Raw genomic sequence first — 21,208 nt, 5'->3', positions numbered from 1 at the left:
CAACCAAATGGCCTGACCTCCAGTCTTCTCTTGTAGTTTGAGGGGAGAGGGCAAGTCTGGATGATTCAGCCTCTCCTTGGCAGGAGATGCCACCAGGGTGACTGGCAGTGGAGAAGGCATGGCAAGGTCAGAAGCCTCCAGCATGCAGAGCCACGGCGCCCTTCTGGCTGCACGGCCAGCATAGGTTGCTCCTTCCCTGCTGCACCAAGAGCCTTAGGGATTTGAACCTAGTCCTGTCTGCTACAGCGCTTTGGCTAGAGGTCCGAACTGAGTTTCCCTGTGCAGGTAGGAGTCTGGGGAGAAAGAGGGAGGTGTTGAGCAGTGTGGGCTTGTGAGCAGAGGTGTGAGACCAGATCCAGGGAGGGCTGGCTAAGAGAGAGAGAAGGAAAAACAGAGCCCCAGCCTCATAGAGTTATGCAGGAGTGGGTTTGTGCACAAGGCTGAAGTTAAATTCCCCGTAGGAGTGTCCAGTTTACACTTTATATATCATTTTTGCATCTCATTTGTTCAGCAGCTACTCTGACAAGCAGATGTTTCATCCCTGTCTTACTGAGGATTACTTACTGAGATTCAGGGAGGTGAAGTGCTTTACTAAAGGCAGCCCAGCAAGTTGAGCCTCTGTAGGGGAGGAATGTGCCACGCCTCTGGTTGGATGTGGTAAAGGAGGAGCGGCGGGCAGGCTGGATGGAAATGGGAGTGAGGGGAAGGAGCTGGCAACTTGCAGTCCACTCCCCGTCCAGATCCTTGGTGAATCCTCAAACCTTTCTGAGCCTGTTTCCTCATTTGTAAAATGGAGATAAGCGCAGTCCCTCCCAGCGTATGAGGATAAGAGTGGCGATCCTGGGAGGAAGCCTGCCCGGCACAAGGAGGTGCTCACTAGCAGGGCTTGACTAATGGACGGAACGCACCGGGCGAGACAGGTTGGCCCCGGTGACCGCTCGCTAAGGCCACGACCAGGGATTCCCAGAGCCTTCCTGGGCTGATGCAGGCAAACCCGAGACCCGGAAGGACGCCCGGTGGGACGGGGTTGGCGACGCCCCGAGAAAGGCGCCCCCAGTTCGGCTGGACACAGCGCTGCGTTCCTGGCTCCCTCTGCGTGCTATTTACTCCTGCGGGCCCGGGCTGTCCTCATCATTCCATCTGCGTTTCTTCTCTCAGGTTATTTATTTTTCTGTGAGGAAGGAATGTGGGGAATTTACCGCAGGGCGCTGGCCTTCGCTTTCACTGTGCCGCAGCCTCTTCCGAGAGAAGGAAGCCGCCGAGACAGATGGCAGCGGCGGGCGCGGTTACGTAACCGCCCCGCAGCCGACTGAGCCTTCCTGATTGGTCCAAGCAGGCCCGCTGGGCGCCTTCCTCTGCCCAGGCTCCTTTCTCTTGGGCTGGCCTTGACTTGGGATGTGAGGGGTGTGGACTACTGTGGGCCTTCCAGCCTCTGCTGGGGCATCCGCATTGCTCAGAAAGCCAGCACATCCCCATCTTTGCAGACCTAGGGCAGATGCAGCATTCCAGGTCGCTTGCTCCTAGTTCCCTTCACTCTTAGTTCTGTGCCTCCGAGGAAGTTCATGAAGCATTCTGCCTCTCAGGTCTAACACAGCAATTGGAGGTTTCATCTCCTTCTCCGCCCACAGATTGGTTGCTTCCTTCTTCCCTCTCTTCCCTTCCTCCGGGAACCACCCTCAAGATCCCCAATCTAGAATCTAGATGAATCTAGAAGTCAACTACAGGGACGAATGCTGGAGCGAGTGTGCAGGTGGGAGGCTCTGGATGTGGGCGCGCTCATCCTTCAGTAGTCAACATTTTTTATTTTTTTTGTTCAGGGGATCGAACTCGGGACCTTGCGCTTTCCAGGCAGGTGGTAGAACCACTTAGCTAAATCCCCTGCCCAGTAGTCAACATTTTAAAAAAATTGTTGCAGTGCTGGGGATTGATCCCAGGGCCTTCTATCACTGAGGTGTATCCTCATCCCATTTTTATATTTTATTTTGAACAGGCCCTTGCTCCTTGCCCAGGCTGGCCTCACACTTGCAGTCCTGCCTCAGCCTCTGGAGTAGCTGGGATTACAGGGTCGTGCACTGCCTGGCTAGTCAGTGCATACTGAAACCCCTCAGGGTGATGGCCTTTGTTGGGCCTGGGGCATTTACAGCATCCTGCCCCTAGACTGATGCAAAGCTGCAGGAAAGGGCCACACCTTTGTGCAGGGCCCGAGTGTGCCAGGCCCTAGGACGAATGCTGGGGACTGGGATGACCTGAACCTGGTGCTGTCCAGGCAGAAGCACAGATTAGGGAAACCACCTCTTCCCTGGCCTGGAGTGCCACCTTTGTGTTTCCTGGGTTATGTGTTTTCTCCTGAAGGGTGGGTGTGACAGTCCTCTCTGCACTCCCAAGGTTTCCAGGAGCTGGGGCGAGGGTGGCATGGCAGGAGGGCCTCGGAGAGTAGAGGCCAGGCTTCCTGGGCCAGCCTGGGAAGTGGGAGTCTGGGCTCTGACCTTGGCTGTCTGTGAACCTACCCCTCACTGGGTACCATTTCTAAGCTTCCAAAATCTACTGATTGTAGGTGAGTGATTAGGCCAGTAGAAGAGGCAGGAGGGATATGGAGGCTTCTGGTTTCTGGTTCCTGTAGCAGGACCCTGGTCAGCCAGCAGTTTGAACAGTGCTTGAGGCCTGAAAGGATAGCTGCCAGCGGGATTGGGAGTCCTCATCCTAGTTTCTCCTCTTCCTCTATCTCTGTTCCACCTGATCCCCACCCACGGCCAGCAGGGAGAAACCAGGGAGCTCCCACCAGACCTAGCTCAGACTTGGTTTCTCTCTGAGGCTTCTGGGCCAGGTTGAGCAGGAGAGGAGCACTGATCAAGGAGGCTGGATGGAGTGATGAGAACTTCCTGGAAGAGGTGCCCAGATGGGGTCCCAAAGCATGGGCAGGGAAGGTGAGGACACTTTGCAGGTGGAGCGCTCCAGGAAGAAGGCACCTGGCCTTGGGGTCAGTCCGATAGTCCCAGCTCCAACTGTGCTCTGCCTGTTGCTGGTGCTGAGATCTGATGAGTTAGAGAGCTCTCAGTGCCTCATTTCCCTATCTCTAAACAGTCCTAGGAAACCTTTTTGAGTCGTGGTGAGGATTGAAGGAAAGCTCTGTGAGCCCTGCACAGAGCAGCATCTAGAGCTCCCAAAACATCTAGTGCTGTCCACTTGTTCTGCAAGCACCCATGTATGGGTGGTTTTGGGGAGCAGGAATACAGAAGTGTAACAGCTGAGACCTGCCCTCTAGGCTTTTGTGGTCACCGGGGAGATGAGACCCCACCCTGTGCTACAAGGCAAAACATACTGGGGCCACCCTAGGTTGAATCCCAGCTGTGGCTCTGTCTGGCTGTGTGACCTTGAACAAGTCACTGCATCCCTCTGAGTTCTGAAATGAGTGCTGGTGACCGTAAGTGTTGCTCAGATGGTAAATGAGGCAAGGCCCTGTTGTGGTGCCTGGCAGGTGGGGTGCACATCCTGCAGGGTAATTTTTGCTAATGTGAGTAATGCACAGAGTGATGCAGATAAAACACTGGTGGATCAGGGGAGGCTTTTGGGAAGGCTCAGTAGCATTTGAATTAGCTGGGAGGCTGGGGATGAGGGCGTGTAGAAAGGGGTGAGGCAGAGAACCATCTAGGAGAGAGGTCTGCGCACCCCTGTCTGAGGTAGGAAGGGACCAGGAGCTGCTGGTCTCCCTCTGCCATGGCTGAGGGCACAGGGAGGTTAATGAACTCTGAGTGCCAGGGTGAGGAGGACTGTCTTCTGGATCCCCCACACATCCTGGGGAGACAGCGAAGAGTTCTGAGCAGGAGAGAAAGGCAAGTGGAGCTGGGAGTGGGGGAAGGCGAATCTGGCTGTGTGGGGTGGGTTGATTGGCGGGGGAGAGACTGGGGGTGGAGAGGCCATTTAAAAGGCTGTTGCAAAATCGGTTCTTCTGATAAAGAGCCAGGCTGAGTCATCTGTGGAGGAGAGAAGTCATATCCAGCTCCTCCGTGTTGCTGTTGAGGTGGGATTTTCCTCTCTTCATCAGCTGGGTGACTGGCTCCCTTTCCGAAGCTTTGAGAACTGAGGCTGCGGCCAGTGGCAGGAGCATCCAGGAGGAGCTGGGCTTCTGGGAGAACCCAGCCCAGCTGAGTGAGTAAGAGGAGCGCTCAGAGGCGCCTTGGTGGTTGGGGGGTGTGACTCTGAGCATGTGGCATTCCCTCTGGCACCTAAGGAGAAGCATAAGTGGCAAGGCTGGAGGGGCTCCCCGTGCCCAAGTGTGGGAGGAGGTCTGGAGGTCTGTGGACCTCTCAGGGTTGCACCCCCTGCCTCTGGCTGGGTGGAGAAGCCCTGGGGCAAGGAGGCCATGTCATTTCCTCCCTTCCTCGGGAGGAGGATTCGAGGCAGGGGCTGGCAAGGTAGCTAAGCATTACTCAGACCGATTTATCTTCCTGCCCGGCTGAACCAGAGCTTGTCCAGTCGGTGGCCATTGGTTCCTTCCTGGGCCCCCAGGGGGGCAGTTTACCCAGTCTGTTGCCAGGACTCCCAGGCAGCCACAATGGGCCACCTCACTTGGGTCTCTGTTCCCACCTCTGGCTGCCTGTCCCACTGCACTGGACCTGGGCCGGACATTCCCATTGACAGCAGGCGTGTGAAAAAGCATTTCCTTGAATTCTCCCTGTCCTAACCTTATGCTCTGGCCTCTCTTGCCCTGCCTCACTTCCCTCCTTTGGATTCTTGATCCAGACAGGCCCAGTGATGGGTGGAATAAGCAGCTGCCTGCAGGGATTGGGAAAAGGCCTTGTTCCTGCCTGAGCAAAAGTAATCCTAGGGGCCTCCTGACTCCCAACCTCATGATCTTTCCACTTCACTCATCTTTAATACTCGATCAGACTTTTCTACCTTAGTAAGAATGAGTTTATCAGTTATTCTTCTGAGAGGAAGAATGAAGAGAAAGCGTGAGTCCTAGGTGGCCGAGTTTCCAGGACAGAGGAGAGGATTGTGGAATGAGAAGGAGAGGGCTCTGCAAACTACTGTGCAGGAGCCCTGCACCTTTTCTTGAGCCCCTGTCTGAAACGTGGAGTGGTTAAGAGATGAGATTTTGCAGCCAGACTCTCTAGCTTTTCAATCGTAGCTGTATCACTTACAGGTTCTATGATCCTGAGTAGGCATCTCTGGGCCTGGGTTTCATGTGCAAAATGGGAGAAGTAACAGAATCTATATCTTGGGGTTACCATGATGGAACAGGATGGTGAGTGTATGGGGTGCAGCACTGCCTTGGACTGCAGGGAGGCCAGCAACTACAGTGGCTCCAACGCTTCCCACCTCCCCCTTCAGAGTCTCCAGACCCCAGGAAGTTCATCCTTGTCTTGCTTCACTCTGTCCTCTCTGGGACTCTGTCGAAGGGCTCCTGCCTGGGTGTCCAGGGGAGATTTTAAAGGGCCAGCTGCCCACGCAGCCCTGGACTGGGGTGAAAGGGGAAGCACAGGTGTAGGCTGCAGCCCGGCAGACTGAATTCTCAGTGAGGTTCTGTCCCCTGTGGTACTCTGACGGCAGATAGCATGATCTTAGACCAGCTGGCCATTGCCAGAGGTGGCAGTTCTCTCTGGGAATTTTAGATGGAGCTGTCCCCTAGTGCCCTAGGACATGGTGGTGGGGGTAGGTGTTAACCAGGGTTGGCTGGCCCCTCCCCCCACCCGCTTTGTTTGCAGGGTGGCAGGAATCCTGGGGACTGGTGGCTGGGTCTGGTCCAAAGCTCCTGCTGAATTCCTTTTCTGTGGAGTCACTGTGGTCTGGAAGGGCACAGCTCACCACCCCTGGTCTTTGCTGTCCTACCTCGGCTCAGCCCAGTTTCATAGGCCGGGCTGTTCCAAGCCCGGGTGGTGGGGGTGGCCACAGTTCAGGCTGTGGAGCCAGCTGGGGGTCAGCACACCTGGCTCCCAGGCCCATGGCCTCCTTGTGACCCCTTTTCTCCCATTTTCTTTACGGGATCTATACACTCTGGCATTTAAGGATTTTCTAAATTCACAGCCATTGAGAGCCATCCTGGAGATGGGATTGAAGCAGAAAAATTAGAAGAAAAGCTGAAAAATGCAGGGTTGTTGAGAGGTCTGGGATATTCAAATTTGGAAGCACTGTGCAGGAAGCTCACACTGTGGGAACCCACCAGGCAGGACCTGGGTGCTCTCTGCATGATGGAGAACCAGGTGTGAACCAGCTCCAATGGGATGTTGGTCAGCTCACCTTATCTGTCAGATCCTTGGTTTTTTCCCCAGTTAAGATATTCATAAGTCAGGTGTCTGTTCCCAGCAACTAGGGAGGCCGAGGCAGAAGAATCATTCAAGCCCAGAAGTTCAAGACCAGCCTGGGCAATATAGAAACCCCGTCTGAAAATAAATAAATGAATGAATAAAAATGTGCATAATAATAGTTTGTGCCTTGTAGACGCATGTGTAAAGTGCAGTGTAATGTATACACTAAGCGCCCAATCAGTGTTAGGTACTACTAACACTGCTGCAACTGTATCCTCAGAAATGTTAGTGGGCCTGAGGATGATTATCTTGTGTCCTGTGGGACCTGATCTGCACCTACAAACCCCTGCAGGGCAGTTCCGCTGGAAGGAGAGAGCTTTGCTTTTGTGTGGCTGTGGTGGGCAGAACCACATCAAGTGGAAGTTAATATGAGGAGTGACTGTATGGCTGAGGAATGTCTACAGGAGGAACACACCTCGGCCAGGAGTGAGCGTGTGTCTGCTGAGTATGTAAACAGGAGCTTGTATACACAGGGACATGGTTTTGGGGATGTGAGAATTGTGTGGGGAGTTGGACCCCATGGTAATCACCTCTGAGATTCTGGGGCTCTGGGGCCAGAACCTTCTGCTGTGTGAACTTCAGAATCCTGATGTACAGCATGAATCTCTGCCCTCTTTCAGGGCATACAATAGGGGCACCAACTGCCAGTTCTTCCCAGGGCCCTCTGCCGTGTCCCCCAGGACGCGGTGCTGGTACACCCTGCCATGCATGACCTCACTGTCACCTGCCAGTCCTAACATCAAGTGCTTTTATCCCCTTCTCAGTTAAAGAGACAGTGTCTCTGAGAGTTGCAGTACCTTGCCAAGGTCACACAGCTAACAAATGGCAGAGCTTGGATCTTGGTCAGGAGGCCTGGGGATTTTTTTTGTTTGTTGATTTGTTTTTTGAGACAGGGTCTCACTATGTATTCTCGGCTGGCTTTGAATTCACTGTGTAGCCCAGGCTGGCCTTGAACTACTGGAAATCCTCCTGCCTCAGCCTCCTAAGTGCTGAGATTATAAGTGTGAGGCCTGGGTTTTAAGGAGAGCAAAAGAAATGGACTCTCAGAGATCTCCTGTGTGGCTAACAACCTCCCACTTTTGGCTCCTTCCAGAGAAGCAGGCTGGATTACCCTTTACCTTTTACAGATGGGGTGACCCAGTCCTGAGCAGGTGAGGTGGGCTGTGAGCTCTCACTGTTTCCAACAAGTTGGGGAAAGCCAGGCATTGATTGGGAATAGAAAGCCTGTGACTGCTTGGCCTGGACAGTGAAGCTGTCTCTGTTGGGCTTCCTGCTGACTCCATCAACAGGCTCTACTTTGGGCTACCCTCTGGACCTCAGTTTCCCCATCTGTAAAGTGGGGGTGGTAGTGAAATAGCTCCTCTATAAGGGCCCTCCCAGCTCTAAGTCTAGGAATCCTGAGCCTGGCTGGCAGGGAGCCTGGAAAGACTGTCCCTGGTGACCCACTCAGCAGGTCATGGCCAGTACTAATGAGGGCAAGGTAGAAGGGAGGGCAGGGTCAGATTCCTCTAGAACTAATTAGCTTCTCACAGTGGGGGAGAGGGATGATGAAGGGAGGAATTTTCTCAGCTACTGACTAAGCTCCAGACCCTGGCCACGGGCTGAAACAGCCACCTGTCTGTTGATTCATTTGTTCTCGAATCCATTTATTCATTCATTATTTAAACAAGCCTAAGTTTCCTGCCGCCTGGGTCCCAGCAGGGAACTGGGGATAGAAAGAGAGATGGCTGCCTACAGTAAACTTAACAGGGGTCTGACCCCTGACCTCAGTCTCCTGACCGAATCTGGACCCACATCTGACCCTCCCCACCCCTACTTCCCAGAGGGACCTTGAGCACGGGCTATGGGCTGACCCCAACTTTGCCATCCTGGCTGTGTGACCTTGGGTCGGTTGCTTACAAGCCTCAACCTCAGTTTCTTCTGCAAAACACAGGCAAGTAATGCTTTGTCTCACAGAGTTCTTGTGAGGACAGAACGAAAGAATGCAATGTTCTGGTATAGTCACTGCTGAAATAAGCCCAATTCAATACTTTTCTGGTGTTAAAATATGTGGATTTTTAAATGAATATTTTAAGTAGAAAAGGGAAGAAATTCTGGAAGGATATAAAGCAACTGACAACAGTGGTAATTTCCTGATTGTGATATGTAATAATCAGGGATGAAGGGACACTTTCACTGTATAGCTTTTTATTTTTATAAATAAAATGTGAATGTATTGCCTGTTCTAAAAAGAAATACTGCTAGTGGCAATACTTCATAAAATCAAAGCAGTTTACTATGAGTTTGAAAGTGCAAAGGACTCTAAGAAAGGCATATAGGAAATGTCACAGGGGCTTGTTCATACATTCAGTGGTCATCACTGAGGGCTCACGTTATGCCGGGCACTATTCTAGTGGCCAGGGATAGAGTGGTAAACAAGTCATTCAAGACACTTGTCCCCTTAGAGCTATGCTAGGTGAAGAGACAGGTAATAAACAAGAAAACATATGAAGGAGACCATTTCAAATTGTGGTGAAAAAAATAAAGAAATCAGCTAGGAGCAGGGAAGGATACTCCAGAGAGGGGACTTTCAAACTCAGACCTCGGCCCCAAGAAGGAACCAACATGTAATGCCAACTGGGAAAAGACTGTTCAAGCAGTGGGAGCAACAAGTACAAAGGGCCTGGGGCAGGACACACTTGGCATTTTTAAGGGACAGAAAGAAAGCCAGTGAGCCAGAGTCTAGGGAGAGAGGAGAAAGGTGATGGGAGACAAGTCAGGGACTAGTGGGACCTTGACTTTCAGGCCGAGGAGTTAGGCGTAGGCGTCGTTTGGTGAAGTGCTGAGTCAACCTACAGGTGCAACCCAAGTGAAAGGCCAGTTAATCCTGAAGAGACAATCAGAGAAGGCTTCACAGAGGTGTGGCATTTGAATTAGGCTATGAAGGGTGGGTCAGGTGTCTTTATGAGAGCTGTTTCTAGGCAAGTGTAAAGATCAAATTCCAGAGGAAAAGGTCATGTGTAGGAGGGCACAGTGACCATCTGTGTGTCTGCATTCCCACGTGCTAACAGCCTCTGTCCCTCCCTGCAGCCTTGGGCCGGAGCACCAGCCTCACCGAGAAGGACCTGAAGGAGGCCAAGGCTCGGAGCCAGCAGATCGCAGCCCAGCTGACCACTCCCCCCAGCTCCAGCTCCCGGGGCGTCCAGCTCTTCAACAGGCGCCGCCAGAGGGTGAATGAATTCACTTGGGAGAGCCAAGGCCAAAGGAGACCGAAGCCCTGCCAGGAGACCCTCAGGGTGCTCCCTGTGCCCCCCCCCGGCCATGCTCCATGGTTCCCCCTGAGTTCACCTTCACCATCCAAGCCAGGCCTTCCAAGGCACCCCAGCCCCCAGATCCCCAGCAGAGGGGTCCCTAGCCACAGCATGGAGGGGTACTCAGAGGAGGCCAGCTTGCTGCGGCACCTGGAGAAGGTGGCCAGTGAGGAGGAAGAGGTGCCACTGGTGGTATATTTGAAGGAGAACGCAGCCCTGCTGACAGCCAATGGGCTTCACCTGTCCCAGAACCGGGAGGCCCAGGAGTCCCCACCAACTCCTCCTCCAGCTGAGGTCCACAGTCCAGCTGCAGATGTCAACCAGAACCTGTCCTCACCCAGCACCACGATCACCACACCAGCTTCTAACAGCAACTGCAACCTGCTGGCCACAGACATCAATCAGAACCCTCCAGTAACTGTCATCCCACAGAGCCCTTCGCTTTCTGGGGTCCAGCAGAATTCTCCTGCTGCACAGAACATAACAAATGGCACAACACCTGAGTCCAAAACCAGCGCCCCATGTGCTGATGGGCCACCCCAGGCGCCGGTGGAGGAGGTGATATCCAGTGTACTCCTAATTGATAAGGTATCTACTCCACCGACTACTACCAGCACCTTCTATAGAGAAGCTACTCCCATCCCCAGCTCTGAGCCTCCAGGTCCAGACTTCATGTCCAGCTCCCTGCTCATCAACATCAAGCCCAGCACCCTAGTGATGTCAGCAGAGCCTGAGATGTCTGGGCGGGCACCTGCCACCACACCCACCAAGGTGTACAGTGAGGTCCACCTCACACTGGCCAAGCCTCTATCAGTGGTCAACAGGACGGCCAGGCCCTTTGGGATCCAGGCACTAGGGGGCACCAGCCAGATGGAGCAGAGTCCCATGGTGCAGAGGCGACATCTTGGGGAGAAAGCCCCGGCTCCCCAGCCCCCCAGCGTGGTAGACAGGAGTCCCCGGCCTCAGAGACATGTCATGTCCTACAGCCCCATGGTGGAGAGGAGGCTGGTGGGGCAGCGAAGCCCGGCCCTGGAGAGACGGCCCTTGGGGAACTTCACCCCTCCTCCCACCTACGCGGAGACCCTGTCCACAGCGCCCCCAGCTTCCCGGGTGCGGTCTCCCCCTTCTTATTCTGCCCTGTACCCTAGCTCTGACACCAAGCCTTCCCATCTGAAGGGCCAGGCAGTTCCCACCAGCAAGACGGGCATTTTAGAGGAGTCCATGGCCCGCCGGGGCAGCCGGAAATCCATGTTCACTTTCGTGGAGAAGCCCAAGGTGACCCCGAACCCAGACCTGCTGGATCTGGTCCAGACGGCCGACGAGAAGCGGAGGCAGAGGGACCAGGGGGACACGGGTGCAGAGGAGGAGCCCTTTGCGCTTGGGGCTGAGGCTTCCAACTTCCAGCAGGAGCCGGGCTCTCGGGAGAGAGCCAGTCCCGCGGCGGCCGAGGAGGCTGTCCCTGAGTGGGCCTCCTGCCTCAAGTCGCCTCGCATCCAAGCCAAGCCGAAGCCCAAACCCAACCAGAACCTCTCGGAGGCCTCTGGGAAGGGCGCGGAGCTCTACGCGCGCCGCCAGTCGCGGATGGAGAAGTACGTCATCGAGTCTTCGGGGCACGCTGAGCTGGCCCGCTGCCCTTCGCCCACCATGTCCCTGCCTTCCTCCTGGAAATACTCCACCAGTGCCCCTGGGGCCTTCCGAGTGGCGTCCCTGAGCCCCGCGCGGACCCCGCCGGCCTCCCTCTACCACGGCTACCTGCCTGAGAACGGCATCCTGCGCCCAGAGCCCACCAAGCAGCCGCCCTACCAGATGCGGCCTTCGCTCTTTGTCCTCTCGCCCATCAAGGAGCCCAGCAAGGCCTCAGCCCGAGCGCCACGAGCGGCCTCATCCAGAGCGGCCTCGGCCCGAGCTGCCTCCCCACGAGCTGCCTCCCCTGCCAAGCCGAGCTCCCTGGACCTGGTGCCCAGCCTTCCCAAAGCCGGGCTCCCGCTGTCTCCGGCTCTGCGTCGGCCCTGCCGCTCCTCGCCGGGCCTCTGCGCTTCCTCTGGCCAGGACGGCCTGCAGCCCACGGCTGTGAGCCCCACCTACAGCAGTGATGTCTCCCCCGTGTCTCCCTCCAGGGCGTGGTCTCCCCGAGCCAAGCAGGCCCCCAGGCCCTCGTTCTCCACCCGGAACGCAGGAATCGAGGCTCAGGTGTGGAAGCCTTCCTTCTGCTTCAAGTAACAGTCTTCCCACGGGGTCCCACTGCCGGTCCACGCCCCTTCTCCAAAGGCCGGGAAGAGCAGACCGGGCAGGAAGCAGCACAGGGCCTGTCGAGGAGGATGAGGCGTCCATGGCTCAGGGGCTGCCACCGCCTCTGGAGCTGCAGCCGGCCTCTTCCCGCCTCTAGGGGGCCTGGGCACCGTGCGGGGAGGAGGGTCACGGAGTGAGAACTCTCCTGGCGCCCTGAAAGGCTGAGGGTGTCCTTTGGCCGTGGTGAGAGGCATAGTGGCAGAGTCTGAGGCCAGCGTCTTGCTGGGGAAAGGTGATGTCAGGAGGGGGCTCTCATGGGACCTTTGGAGCAGACAGCCTGCCAGTGCCTGTGGAGTTCTTCAGTCAAGGGCTTGCCTCCTCAGCTGCCCTCCCTCATGCGCTACTGGCATCTTACCTTCTGTTGCTGGATTCGCATCTCCGTGGGCCTGTCTCTTCCCCTCTGCCTCCTGGACACCGATTCTTCTCTGCTGCTTCAGAGAGCTTCACCTGCCTCCACTTTTCCTCCTCTCCTGGGTTCTGTGGATTCGGACTCAGCCTACGCTGCTGATTCTTTGCTTCCTACCCCTCCTCTACACCCTCTCAGGACCCAGCTGCACCTCAGTAACTCCTGGCCCCACCCAGCCCTGCTTCTACCTAGCTTGCCCTCACTGTTTCGGGGGCGGGGGCATCCCAGGATCCCTGAGAGAAGGAGAACCCTGAGGAGGGCTGTGGGGGGAGTGGGGGTGGTAGGAAAGCAGCCCCTTAGTGAGGTATCTGTGAGATGCTCTGAGTTAACCTCAGCCAAGAGCTCCCTGACTGAAAGGAGCCATCTCAGTGCAGTAGGGAAAATGCCCCAGGGAGAGAGGGAGGGAGAAGGAGGGAGGTTCTGGGGCCCTCTGCTTTCCCTGTGCTGGGTGAGTCTGGCCACTTTTCCTCTCTGGGGCCATTCTCTCATCTATACAAAAGGCTCTTCAAGTGGAGATGATCTGGAAGTCTGAAAAGATAGGCTGGTACTTTGGAAGAAAAGCATTGTAGGTGGAAAGATTGTCCCCTGGGAAGAATGGAAAACAATGTCCATGCAGGTCAGAGTGAGTTGTCTGTGAGGGACCTGGTGGGTGTGGTTGGAATGAGCTGCTGCAGGAGGCTGAAGGATCAGAAGCTTGGGTGGGGATGGCCGCCACTTGGGATTTTTTGGAGTTAGTCAGGGGAACATGAGTGTCAGGGCAGGTGCACGGCAGCTTTGAGGGGAGGCATACAGAAGACTAAAGTCTAAGTCTGGGACTGAGACCTAGATTCAGAAAGACTGACTGCATGCCTATCTTTGGGTCTTAGTTTCCCCATCCAGAGAGCGAGGATGTTGAATGAGGTAACCTGAGATCCTCAGCCCCTCCAGCCCCTCTGATGTGATGCAGGCCCCAAAACAAGGATCTGTGGGGTGTGAGAATATAGACACAAGAGTCAGGATTTGGATGGAAGCTTCCCAAGACCGGGGGCTGAGGGCCACCCACTTCCTCTTTCCAGCCCTATTTCTGGGCTCCTCAGAGGAGAGAAGGGTGGTGGAGGCGGTGCCCATGCTGGGCTGTGCCTGCAGCTTTTATGAGCTCTGGGCTCGTCTCCATGGGAACAGGGGTGCTTGCTCAGTGAGCTCATTCTACACATCAAAATGAGGGGTGTGGGGGGCAGCTGTGAGGGAGCTCAGCACCTCATGCCAGGTCCCTCCTGCCTCCTGCTCTCTTGGGCCCCAGGAGGGGGCCAGTGTGGAAAAGCCACTTCTATCCTGCAGCTCCTGCCGCCAGGCTGAGCTCTTCCCCCGACTTTGTTTTCTGTCCTGTTCTCAATACACTCTGCCTCAAATCCGTCTTGCTTCTTTCTTTCTTCTACACTGCTGCTGCCTACCAAGGGTCAGGGCTCCCTCCCTGCTCCCTGGTCTGGCCTGGGTCTCGGAGTTGGACTGCTCAGCAACTGTGTGTGAAAGTGCAGCTGTGAGCTCATGTGCTGGCCACATCTGCTGTGTGTCTGGATCTTGGGGTGGGGTGGGGCTGGTGGGGCATTGGAGGTAGGGGCTCCCTCCCAGGCCAGCCCTCAGGGCACCCAAACCCTGTGCAAGTCACTTTCTGTCTCCCCTTCCCTCAGAGGCTGTGGAACATGGGGAAACACTTAGGGCCCAGGTTTCTTTCGGTTCTTTAAAAGCAGAACGGAATGCCTTTTGCCAGGTAGGTCACTATCCAATTTGCTCAGGCCTCCCTTTTCCTCTTTACCGAAATCTGGCTATCTCCCACATTCATTTGCATCACTGCCTGGCTCCCAAAGGCACAGTGTCCTCAAGACAGATGGAGAGGAAAGAACTGCCAGATTGGTTCCTGGTTCTTGTGCAAGCTTGCACAGCCCTTTCCTGTCTCAGTTTCCCCTTCTGTGCAACAATAGGCTTGCAGAAAGTGGTCTGGGGGCTGTTTGCACTCTGTTAGTACCTGCTGCCTCTGGTCTGCTTGTGCCTTCACCACACACAGGGCCCTGGGGCTGGGCTCATTGGGTGTTGCTTTCTGAGTTTTCACCCACTGCATTTCCAAGGAGTCCAGTATGTATGTGCATTGAGCTCTTTGCCAGAAAGTGAACAGTTCTGATTTCCTGCAGCCTCTTTGGATTGTGCACTGCCCCCATACACTCAATTCCCGGACATGGCAGTTAGTCTGAGGTCAGGCTCTGGCCCACCTCCAAATGACAAGGAGCTGCTCATCACTGCTCCCCAAATGCCAGCCCATGTGTGAGCCATTCCAGGCTGTAGTCTTGCCTGAAGTCTCTTACTCCTTCCACAGTTGGACCTGGCAATACTCTTGTAGCCATGACAGGCAGAGACAACACATAAGATTTTTAGACAGGTATTATAGCTCCTCCTGGTCTAGCCTCCTCTTCTTGCTGAAGAGTACTGGCTTCTCTGCCTCAATGGTGTCGACTGGCTAGGGTCATGAGCTCCTGTCCCCACCTGCCCTCTAAGGGTGGCACACTTGCCGGATATTGGAACATGGCTGAATATCCCTGATTTGGCATTTAGCCCCAAATTCTGGTGTCAGACTTTAGTCATGGGCCTGGGACCTCCTTCCCAATCTCCTCTCCCTAAGTACCCGGGTTTACCACTTACAGTGACCTGATTGTAGGCTTCTTGGGATGTATCACAGACAGAGAAGCTCTTGAGGTCGCTGACTCACATACACAATTCTGATGCTGGGAGTAAAAGAGAGGTCTCATACTGAGCCTTAACCTCCCCGCTTGATGACTGGGAGCTTGTAGTCCCCTGGAGGTCATCGGAGCATTACCATCCCATGACATTTCCTGTTGACATAGTTGCATAGCATTCCTCTTTAGGTTAAAGGGCTCCAATTCTGAGTCTGGGCTCATCTAGTAACTGCAGGATTCTGTTTGGAGACTATATACAATCTTCCTTTTGATGGAGAAACTAGATTCTCAAATTGAAAGGAATGACTGCTTGGCCAAGGCTGATTGCTGATTGGATGAAAGAATGGATCTTGTTGATGGTTCCAGACTTTGAATGGTAGGGGCCACTGAATGGAGGGGCTAGCTCAGGACTCTGATGGGTGAATGACTGCTGGTGAACTTGTATTGGATTGGGAGGCCAAGTGGCTGGAATTTGACTGAATAAGTAGTTGGAAGGTTTAGAAGACGCATACTAAGCATGGATTCCCAAGTCCTGCACTTTCAAACCAGTTAAAACTGGTAGTCTTTGAGCAGCAGAAAGTCACACATTCCCTTGTATGCAGCACATGCACACATGCCCTCGTACAGCAGAACACACTGGGCTGTTACTGACACCTCTGAGCTTCATTTTCATCATTAATAAAATGGGTGGGACAGCTGGGGATTTAGCTCAGTGGTTCTGCCATCTGCCTTAAAAGTGCAAGATTCCGGATTTTTTTTTTTTGGTACCGGGGATTGAACTTGGGACCTTGTGCTTGTCAGGCAGGCAGTGGAACCACTGAGCTAAACCCCTGGCCCAAGATCCCGGTTTTGACCCCCAGTACCCCCCCACACAAAAAAAGGGTGGGCCAGTGCCAGCTTCCTCACCAGTCTGTTGTGAGGAATCAATGAGAGCTACAGGGTGGGAGTGAGCCTTGAGACTGGAAAGTCCTTAATTAGATAAGAAACAAGTATGGCAGCACATAGCAGAGCATAACTCGCAACCTGAAAGATGTCACCATCTCAATCCATGTTCTGCTTCCCTCTCCATGCAGGCAGGAGGGTTGGGGAGGAACAAACCAACTTCTCTCTGTGTTTCCATGAAGGTAGGAACTTCCTCTCTGCTCAGGAATCCATGGAAAAATGAGGAGGGGACCATGGCAACATAGCAAGGGGTTTGGGGCTGCGAAGGTCGTTCACTATGACCAACTTTAATAATAATAGTTTGGAAGATCATACATCCCTATGGTTCAAAAATCAAAACATAAAGTAATACCTTAAAAAGCTTGATCCCATCCCCTGTGGCTGTGTGCCCTGTCCCTCTCTGCCCCATTCCCTAAAAAGGCAAGTACTTTGGTTAGTTTCATGTGTATCCTTCTAGCAACTCTTAACGTCTATTGTGCACTTTCCTCCAAGTATGTGAACACATTTCGCGCTCTTTCACGCGAGTTAATTTCTATTCCTCCAGAGCCTAAAGAGCACCCATTTTGCGGAAGAGAAAACTGAAGTCCGGAGGGAAGAAGCAGCTTGCCCTGCTCACCCAGAAAGTTAAGAGTCGGTCTCCAAGGCGAGCATTCTTAACTTCTAGCTATCGGCCTCACTGTTCAACGCAGGAGCTGACACTAGTAGCGTGAACTCTTTAAAACATTTGGGGCTGGGAGTTGGGTCACCTGCCTTTTACTGCAGGCTCTACCTGACTTTGGTCTGTCCCTTCCAAAACCCAGTTTCAACCCGGGGTGTGGTGGCACTCATGCCTGTAATCCCTGCACTCTGGAAGCTGAGGCAGGAGGATCGCCAAGAATTCGAAGCCAGCCCGAACTACATAGTGAGACCTTGTCTCAAAAACAGAAACCCCTGTTTTCAGAGGACCGAAACACTAACGCCTGCCCCCACCCTCTGCTCTCTCCCCAGGACCGCCGGGAGAACCTGCCTACCTCCCCGCCCTGGACGACCGCCGCGTCCCGGCCCCCCAGCAGCCTGGATGGCTGGGTGAGCCCGGGGCCGTGGGAACCAGGACGCGGGAGCAACATGAGCAGCCCCCCGCCGCTGCCGCCGCCGCCGCCCATGTCCCCCTCGTGGAGCGAGCGCTCCGTGTCCCCGCTGCGACCCGAGATCGAGGTGCGTCCCCCCAGCCGCCAGCTGCAAGCGCTCCTGGCGAGGAACATCATCAACGCGGCCCGGCGCAAGAGCGCCTCCCCGCGGCCGGCGGGCGCCGAGAGTCTGCGACCCTTCTCCCCGCCCAAGGTGCCGCCGGTGCCGCCGCCGCCGCCGCCGCCGCCGCCGCCGCGCATGCGCTCGCCGCAGCCGGTGCGCCCCAGCGCAGGGCCTTCCTGCTTGGCGGCGTTTGCTCGCGTCCAGCGCAGCTCTCTGCAGGCCGCGCCTTCGTCCTGCACCGGTCCCCGGAGCCCACTGCCTGCGCCGCCTAGGCCTCTCCCCTACCGCCGCTCGCCCACGGACTCTGACGTGTCCCTGGACTCCGAGGACTCCGGGGTTAAGTCTCCGGGCATCCTTGGTTACAACATCTGTCCCCGCGGGTGGAACGGCAGCCTGAGGCTCAAACGCGACAGCCTCCCCGCTGAGGCTTCGTGCAGCACCTAGAGCCCCAGCTCCACCCCGGGAGGGCAAGCCAGAAACGTCACCAGGCTTCGGGGACCCAGCACCGCCACCCGGAGGGGTCCGGCCTCTAGATAGCCTCAGACATAAGGGGCCAAAGGAGGAGGGAGTAGGGGCCCAAGCTGGGGTTGGTTGTGTAACCGAACTGTTTGCTGCGTGGCACGACTCTGTCCCAGTCGGACGCGCAGCTTTCCCATTTGTTTAACGTGGCCTTGGACAAGACAGTCTGCAAATGTCTAAATTTCCCCTTCCATCAACACACACATTTGTGCCTTAAAGGAGGCAGTTGTGTGTGCATACGGACCCTTGGTCGAGCTGTGTTTCAGGTTCCATGCCCCTTCCTCCTCACTCTGCTCTAGAGTCTGGCAAATGAGCAGTGTCAGGACTGAAGCCATGTCCCAAGTCCAGGCCCTGGCTTGACCATCCTGCTCCCTGGCACCGAGATTTAGGAGCAGCTGTTTTCCACCCCTTCTCAGAGAAGGTCTATTTTTACCCAGTGACCTTTAGAGAGATCCCCCAGGCCAGTTCAAGGTGCCTTGCTGGCTTCTGTGGAGAGAAGAGACAGGACATTCTCCCCAGGCCATGTCATGATACTTTCTCCACCCCAGCTCAGCCTATCCAGGGAGGAGCACTGTAAAGCAATGACTTTCCTCAGGCTTACCTTTGGGCCTCCAGGCCATCAGTCGCTTCTGGACCCATTCACGACAGGCTCTGGGTTCAAAGCTGAGGGAAGGAGGAAGAGTTACTGAACTACCTGTGGCCTTGCATGCTTGGCCTCAGTTGGGGGTCCCTATTTGGAAGGAGGGAGGCAGAGCTTTCCTTGTTAGAGACAGTGTGCAAGCCATGGCCAGGATGCATAGAAGTATAGCAGGGATGGCATTGGCTCAGATGACCAGTGAGGGCTCTTCCATGCTGAAATGTGTTCCATGGTATTAGGAAGTGGGAAAGAGTGGTGGTGGAGGGTCTGGCCTTGAATTCAGGGCAGATGACCTTGAGTGGGGAGGTAAGAGGTTAGGCCAGACCCTGCCTGTGTTTCTGGCCATCTGGGAAGTGTCCCCCTCTTCAGTTTCTGTCCCCAGCCCCAGTGTCCATATCACACTCAGAAGAGTGGACACCACCCCATCCATCTCTTTCCCATCACTTGCTGGCCTGACTCATGCCTGGTACCCAGTGACCTTGGGAAGTCTGGCCACAGCTCCTAGCCTGTTCCTTATACCTTAGTGGCCATTTCCGATCCCCAGGAGAGACCTGGGGAGGCAGAGTTCTGTAATTTCCAGAGTTGGCTAGTGGTGCCCGCTAGAGATTCAGGATGTCAGCTTCAGGATACTTGGAATGGGTGAGTGGTGGGTGGCTGGAATTGGCCATGGATCAAATGTGGGTGGGTGAAAGCATATCAGGATGTTACTAGAGGTGAGCGACAGAGTGTGCTTCGGGTTAGGAGAAGACTTCCCCAGCCATCAAGGTGACGTTAGACCTGGAACCCCTGAGTGAGGCTAGGGGAAGCTGGGTCAAGATGAAAGAGAGTCAGGGTTGGGTGGGGGCACTTTGGAACAACCGAGTAATATTAGTGGTGTCCTACGGCCTAAGGGCCGGGGACACAGGTCCCGTTCGGGGGAAGGTGAGAAGGTGTTCCTGCTTAGTTAATAAGGAGCTACCACATTTACCAAAGTCCTTGCCTGCTGAAGGGTCTCTTGTAGCATGGGAGACAGGGGTTAGAGTGCCTCAGAGAAGGGACATGATCAGGCCTTTGGCTGACTAGCACAGAGGATCCATTTCTTCCTGCATTTCCCAAAAGGGCCAGCAAGAGGCAGCCTTGGGAAAACGCAGCTCTGTCCTGAGCTGTCCTCTCATGGGAACTTCCTTCTCTCCTGCTCGCTTCTCTGACACACCAGAGCTTGCCTGTGTGCTGCCTCTGCCTCCTGTAGAATTCAGCTCAATAAATGCTTTCTGAAATCTTTGGTCTCCTGTGTCATTTTAGGCTTGCCCTTAGCCCCTCCCTTTTCCCCAAGTAGGGAACAGTCCCCAGGACTCTGGATAGATGGGACTGTCTGAGACACCTGGGCTGGGAGCTTGGGAATAACAGCTATGAGGAGAGATGGAGAATGACAGAAAATCTTGGGGGCACAGAAGAAGTCACTGGGTTGAAGTCCTGACTCGCTAGGTGGCCCTGGGTGAGCCTACTCCTTTGGGTCTCATCTCCCATTATCTGTGTAATGTGAGAGTTGGACTAGGTAAGGTCTCAGGGTGGCACTGTCACTGGACTGTGCAGGGTCCAGAAGGTCAGGGCCCAGTACCCTGGGGCTACTTCCTCATAGCAGCAGGTCAGAGTCCCAGGTAGGATGAGGAACTACTATGAGAGGTCACATCTGAGTCCAGGCAGCCCTAGTGAGGCCAGACCCAGACCACTGGGAATCGCCCTCTCCTGATAGGGTGCCCTTTCCCTGCAGAAGGGGACTTTGGTCCCATTCCCACATGTCTGCCCCTGGGATATTCCTTGTCTTTCCTCTGTAGAAACTTGGGCCTGTCAGAAACCTGGCAGAGGAACCCAACGGGCAGGCAGCTGGGCTCAGGGCTGACACACCAGAGGCCCAGCTTCAGTCCTGACCTGGTGTCTAAATGCATCCTGGAACTGTCTGCATGGACACAGACATGGGTTCTCCTCACCCTCCACCCAGGGCACCCTTGGGATGTTGGGAACGATTTGTGTCCCTCTGACTGATCATAACCTCGGCTGGAGCCTCTTCTGAGTGTGGTCCGCTACTGCCTGCTGTTGATTGCACCCTAATGCCAGATGCCCCACACTGAGTTCATCCGAAGTTGGGTGTGGTGGTGCACGCCAGTAATCCCAGCCTCGGAAGGAAGACTGCCATGAGTTTGAGACCAGCCTGGGCTACATAGTGAATTCAAGACCAGCCACAACTATAGAAGTGTGTATTGAGACCCTATCTCAAAAATAAATACATAAAACAAAACACTGAGTTTGTCCCAAACACAGCTTGGCATCTGTCCCCTACAGCGGCCTGCTCCTCCCTACTGCCCACCTCAGCCCCCCAAACCAGCCTCAGCTTCTCCCTTTCCCTATCTCCCACTTCCAATCCCTTACTATGACATGGAGATCGTCCAGGTACCCTCCATGCCCTTTCCTCCTCTCCACGAACTCTGTCCCTGCCACAGCCTGGCCACTCCCAACTCTCACCTGCCTGTAATCCCAGCCTTCAGCCTTTATTCTGGTCTGGTCCAAGCCCTTGGCAGCCAGAGGTGTCTCTGGAAACTTCCAGTCTGACCCCTCTGCTCCACCTGTTTAATCTCTTCAGCAGCCCTTTGGAACTCAGTTTCTCTTTGAAAAGGTTGCTAGGATCTGACCCCACCCACTTGTCTGGCCTCAGCTCTCAGCACTGCCCAACAGCCCCTGGCTCTACCTGCCCACTTTACATGTGCTATGTCCTGTGTCCACAATGCCCTCACCCCCTCTCTGCCCAGTGAACGATCGCTCATCCTTCAAGGCCCAATTGCATGTGGCCTCCTCCTCTGGGAAGCCTTCCAAACCTCCAGGCCAAACTTGCTCCCAGCCTCTCCCAGAGC

The 21,208-nt window shown here is 55.0% G+C and overlaps 1 protein-coding gene across 8 annotated transcripts in view; it reads left to right on the top strand.

The window, feature by feature from the left end:
• Synpo (synaptopodin) overlaps positions 1 to 19,581 on the top strand; it is a 53,183-nt gene extending 33,602 nt beyond the window's left edge. For 6 of the 8 annotated variants that reach the window (XM_013075739.3, XM_087180575.1, XM_087180573.1 and 3 more), the window contains 2 exons: positions 9,375 to 11,785; positions 16,925 to 19,581. In XM_013075739.3, coding sequence (XP_012931193.2) covers positions 9,375 to 11,785; positions 16,925 to 17,611 — 3,098 coding nt within the window. In that variant the 3' untranslated portion in view covers positions 17,612 to 19,581. Of the gene's footprint in view, positions 1 to 3,888; positions 4,151 to 9,374; positions 11,786 to 16,924 lie in introns of those variants that run through there. The other 2 variants (XM_004854429.3, XM_021266223.2) reach the window with 2 other exon arrangements.
• Positions 19,582 to 21,208: the final 1,627 nt, after the last annotated feature.

This window comes from Heterocephalus glaber, unplaced genomic scaffold (genome assembly GCF_053883595.1).
Source record: "Heterocephalus glaber isolate CG9 unplaced genomic scaffold, H.glaber_assembly_v1.0 deba00001463, whole genome shotgun sequence".
Lineage (NCBI taxonomy): Eukaryota > Metazoa > Chordata > Mammalia > Rodentia > Bathyergidae > Heterocephalus > Heterocephalus glaber.
This window is presented reverse-complemented; position numbering and strand designations above follow the sequence as displayed.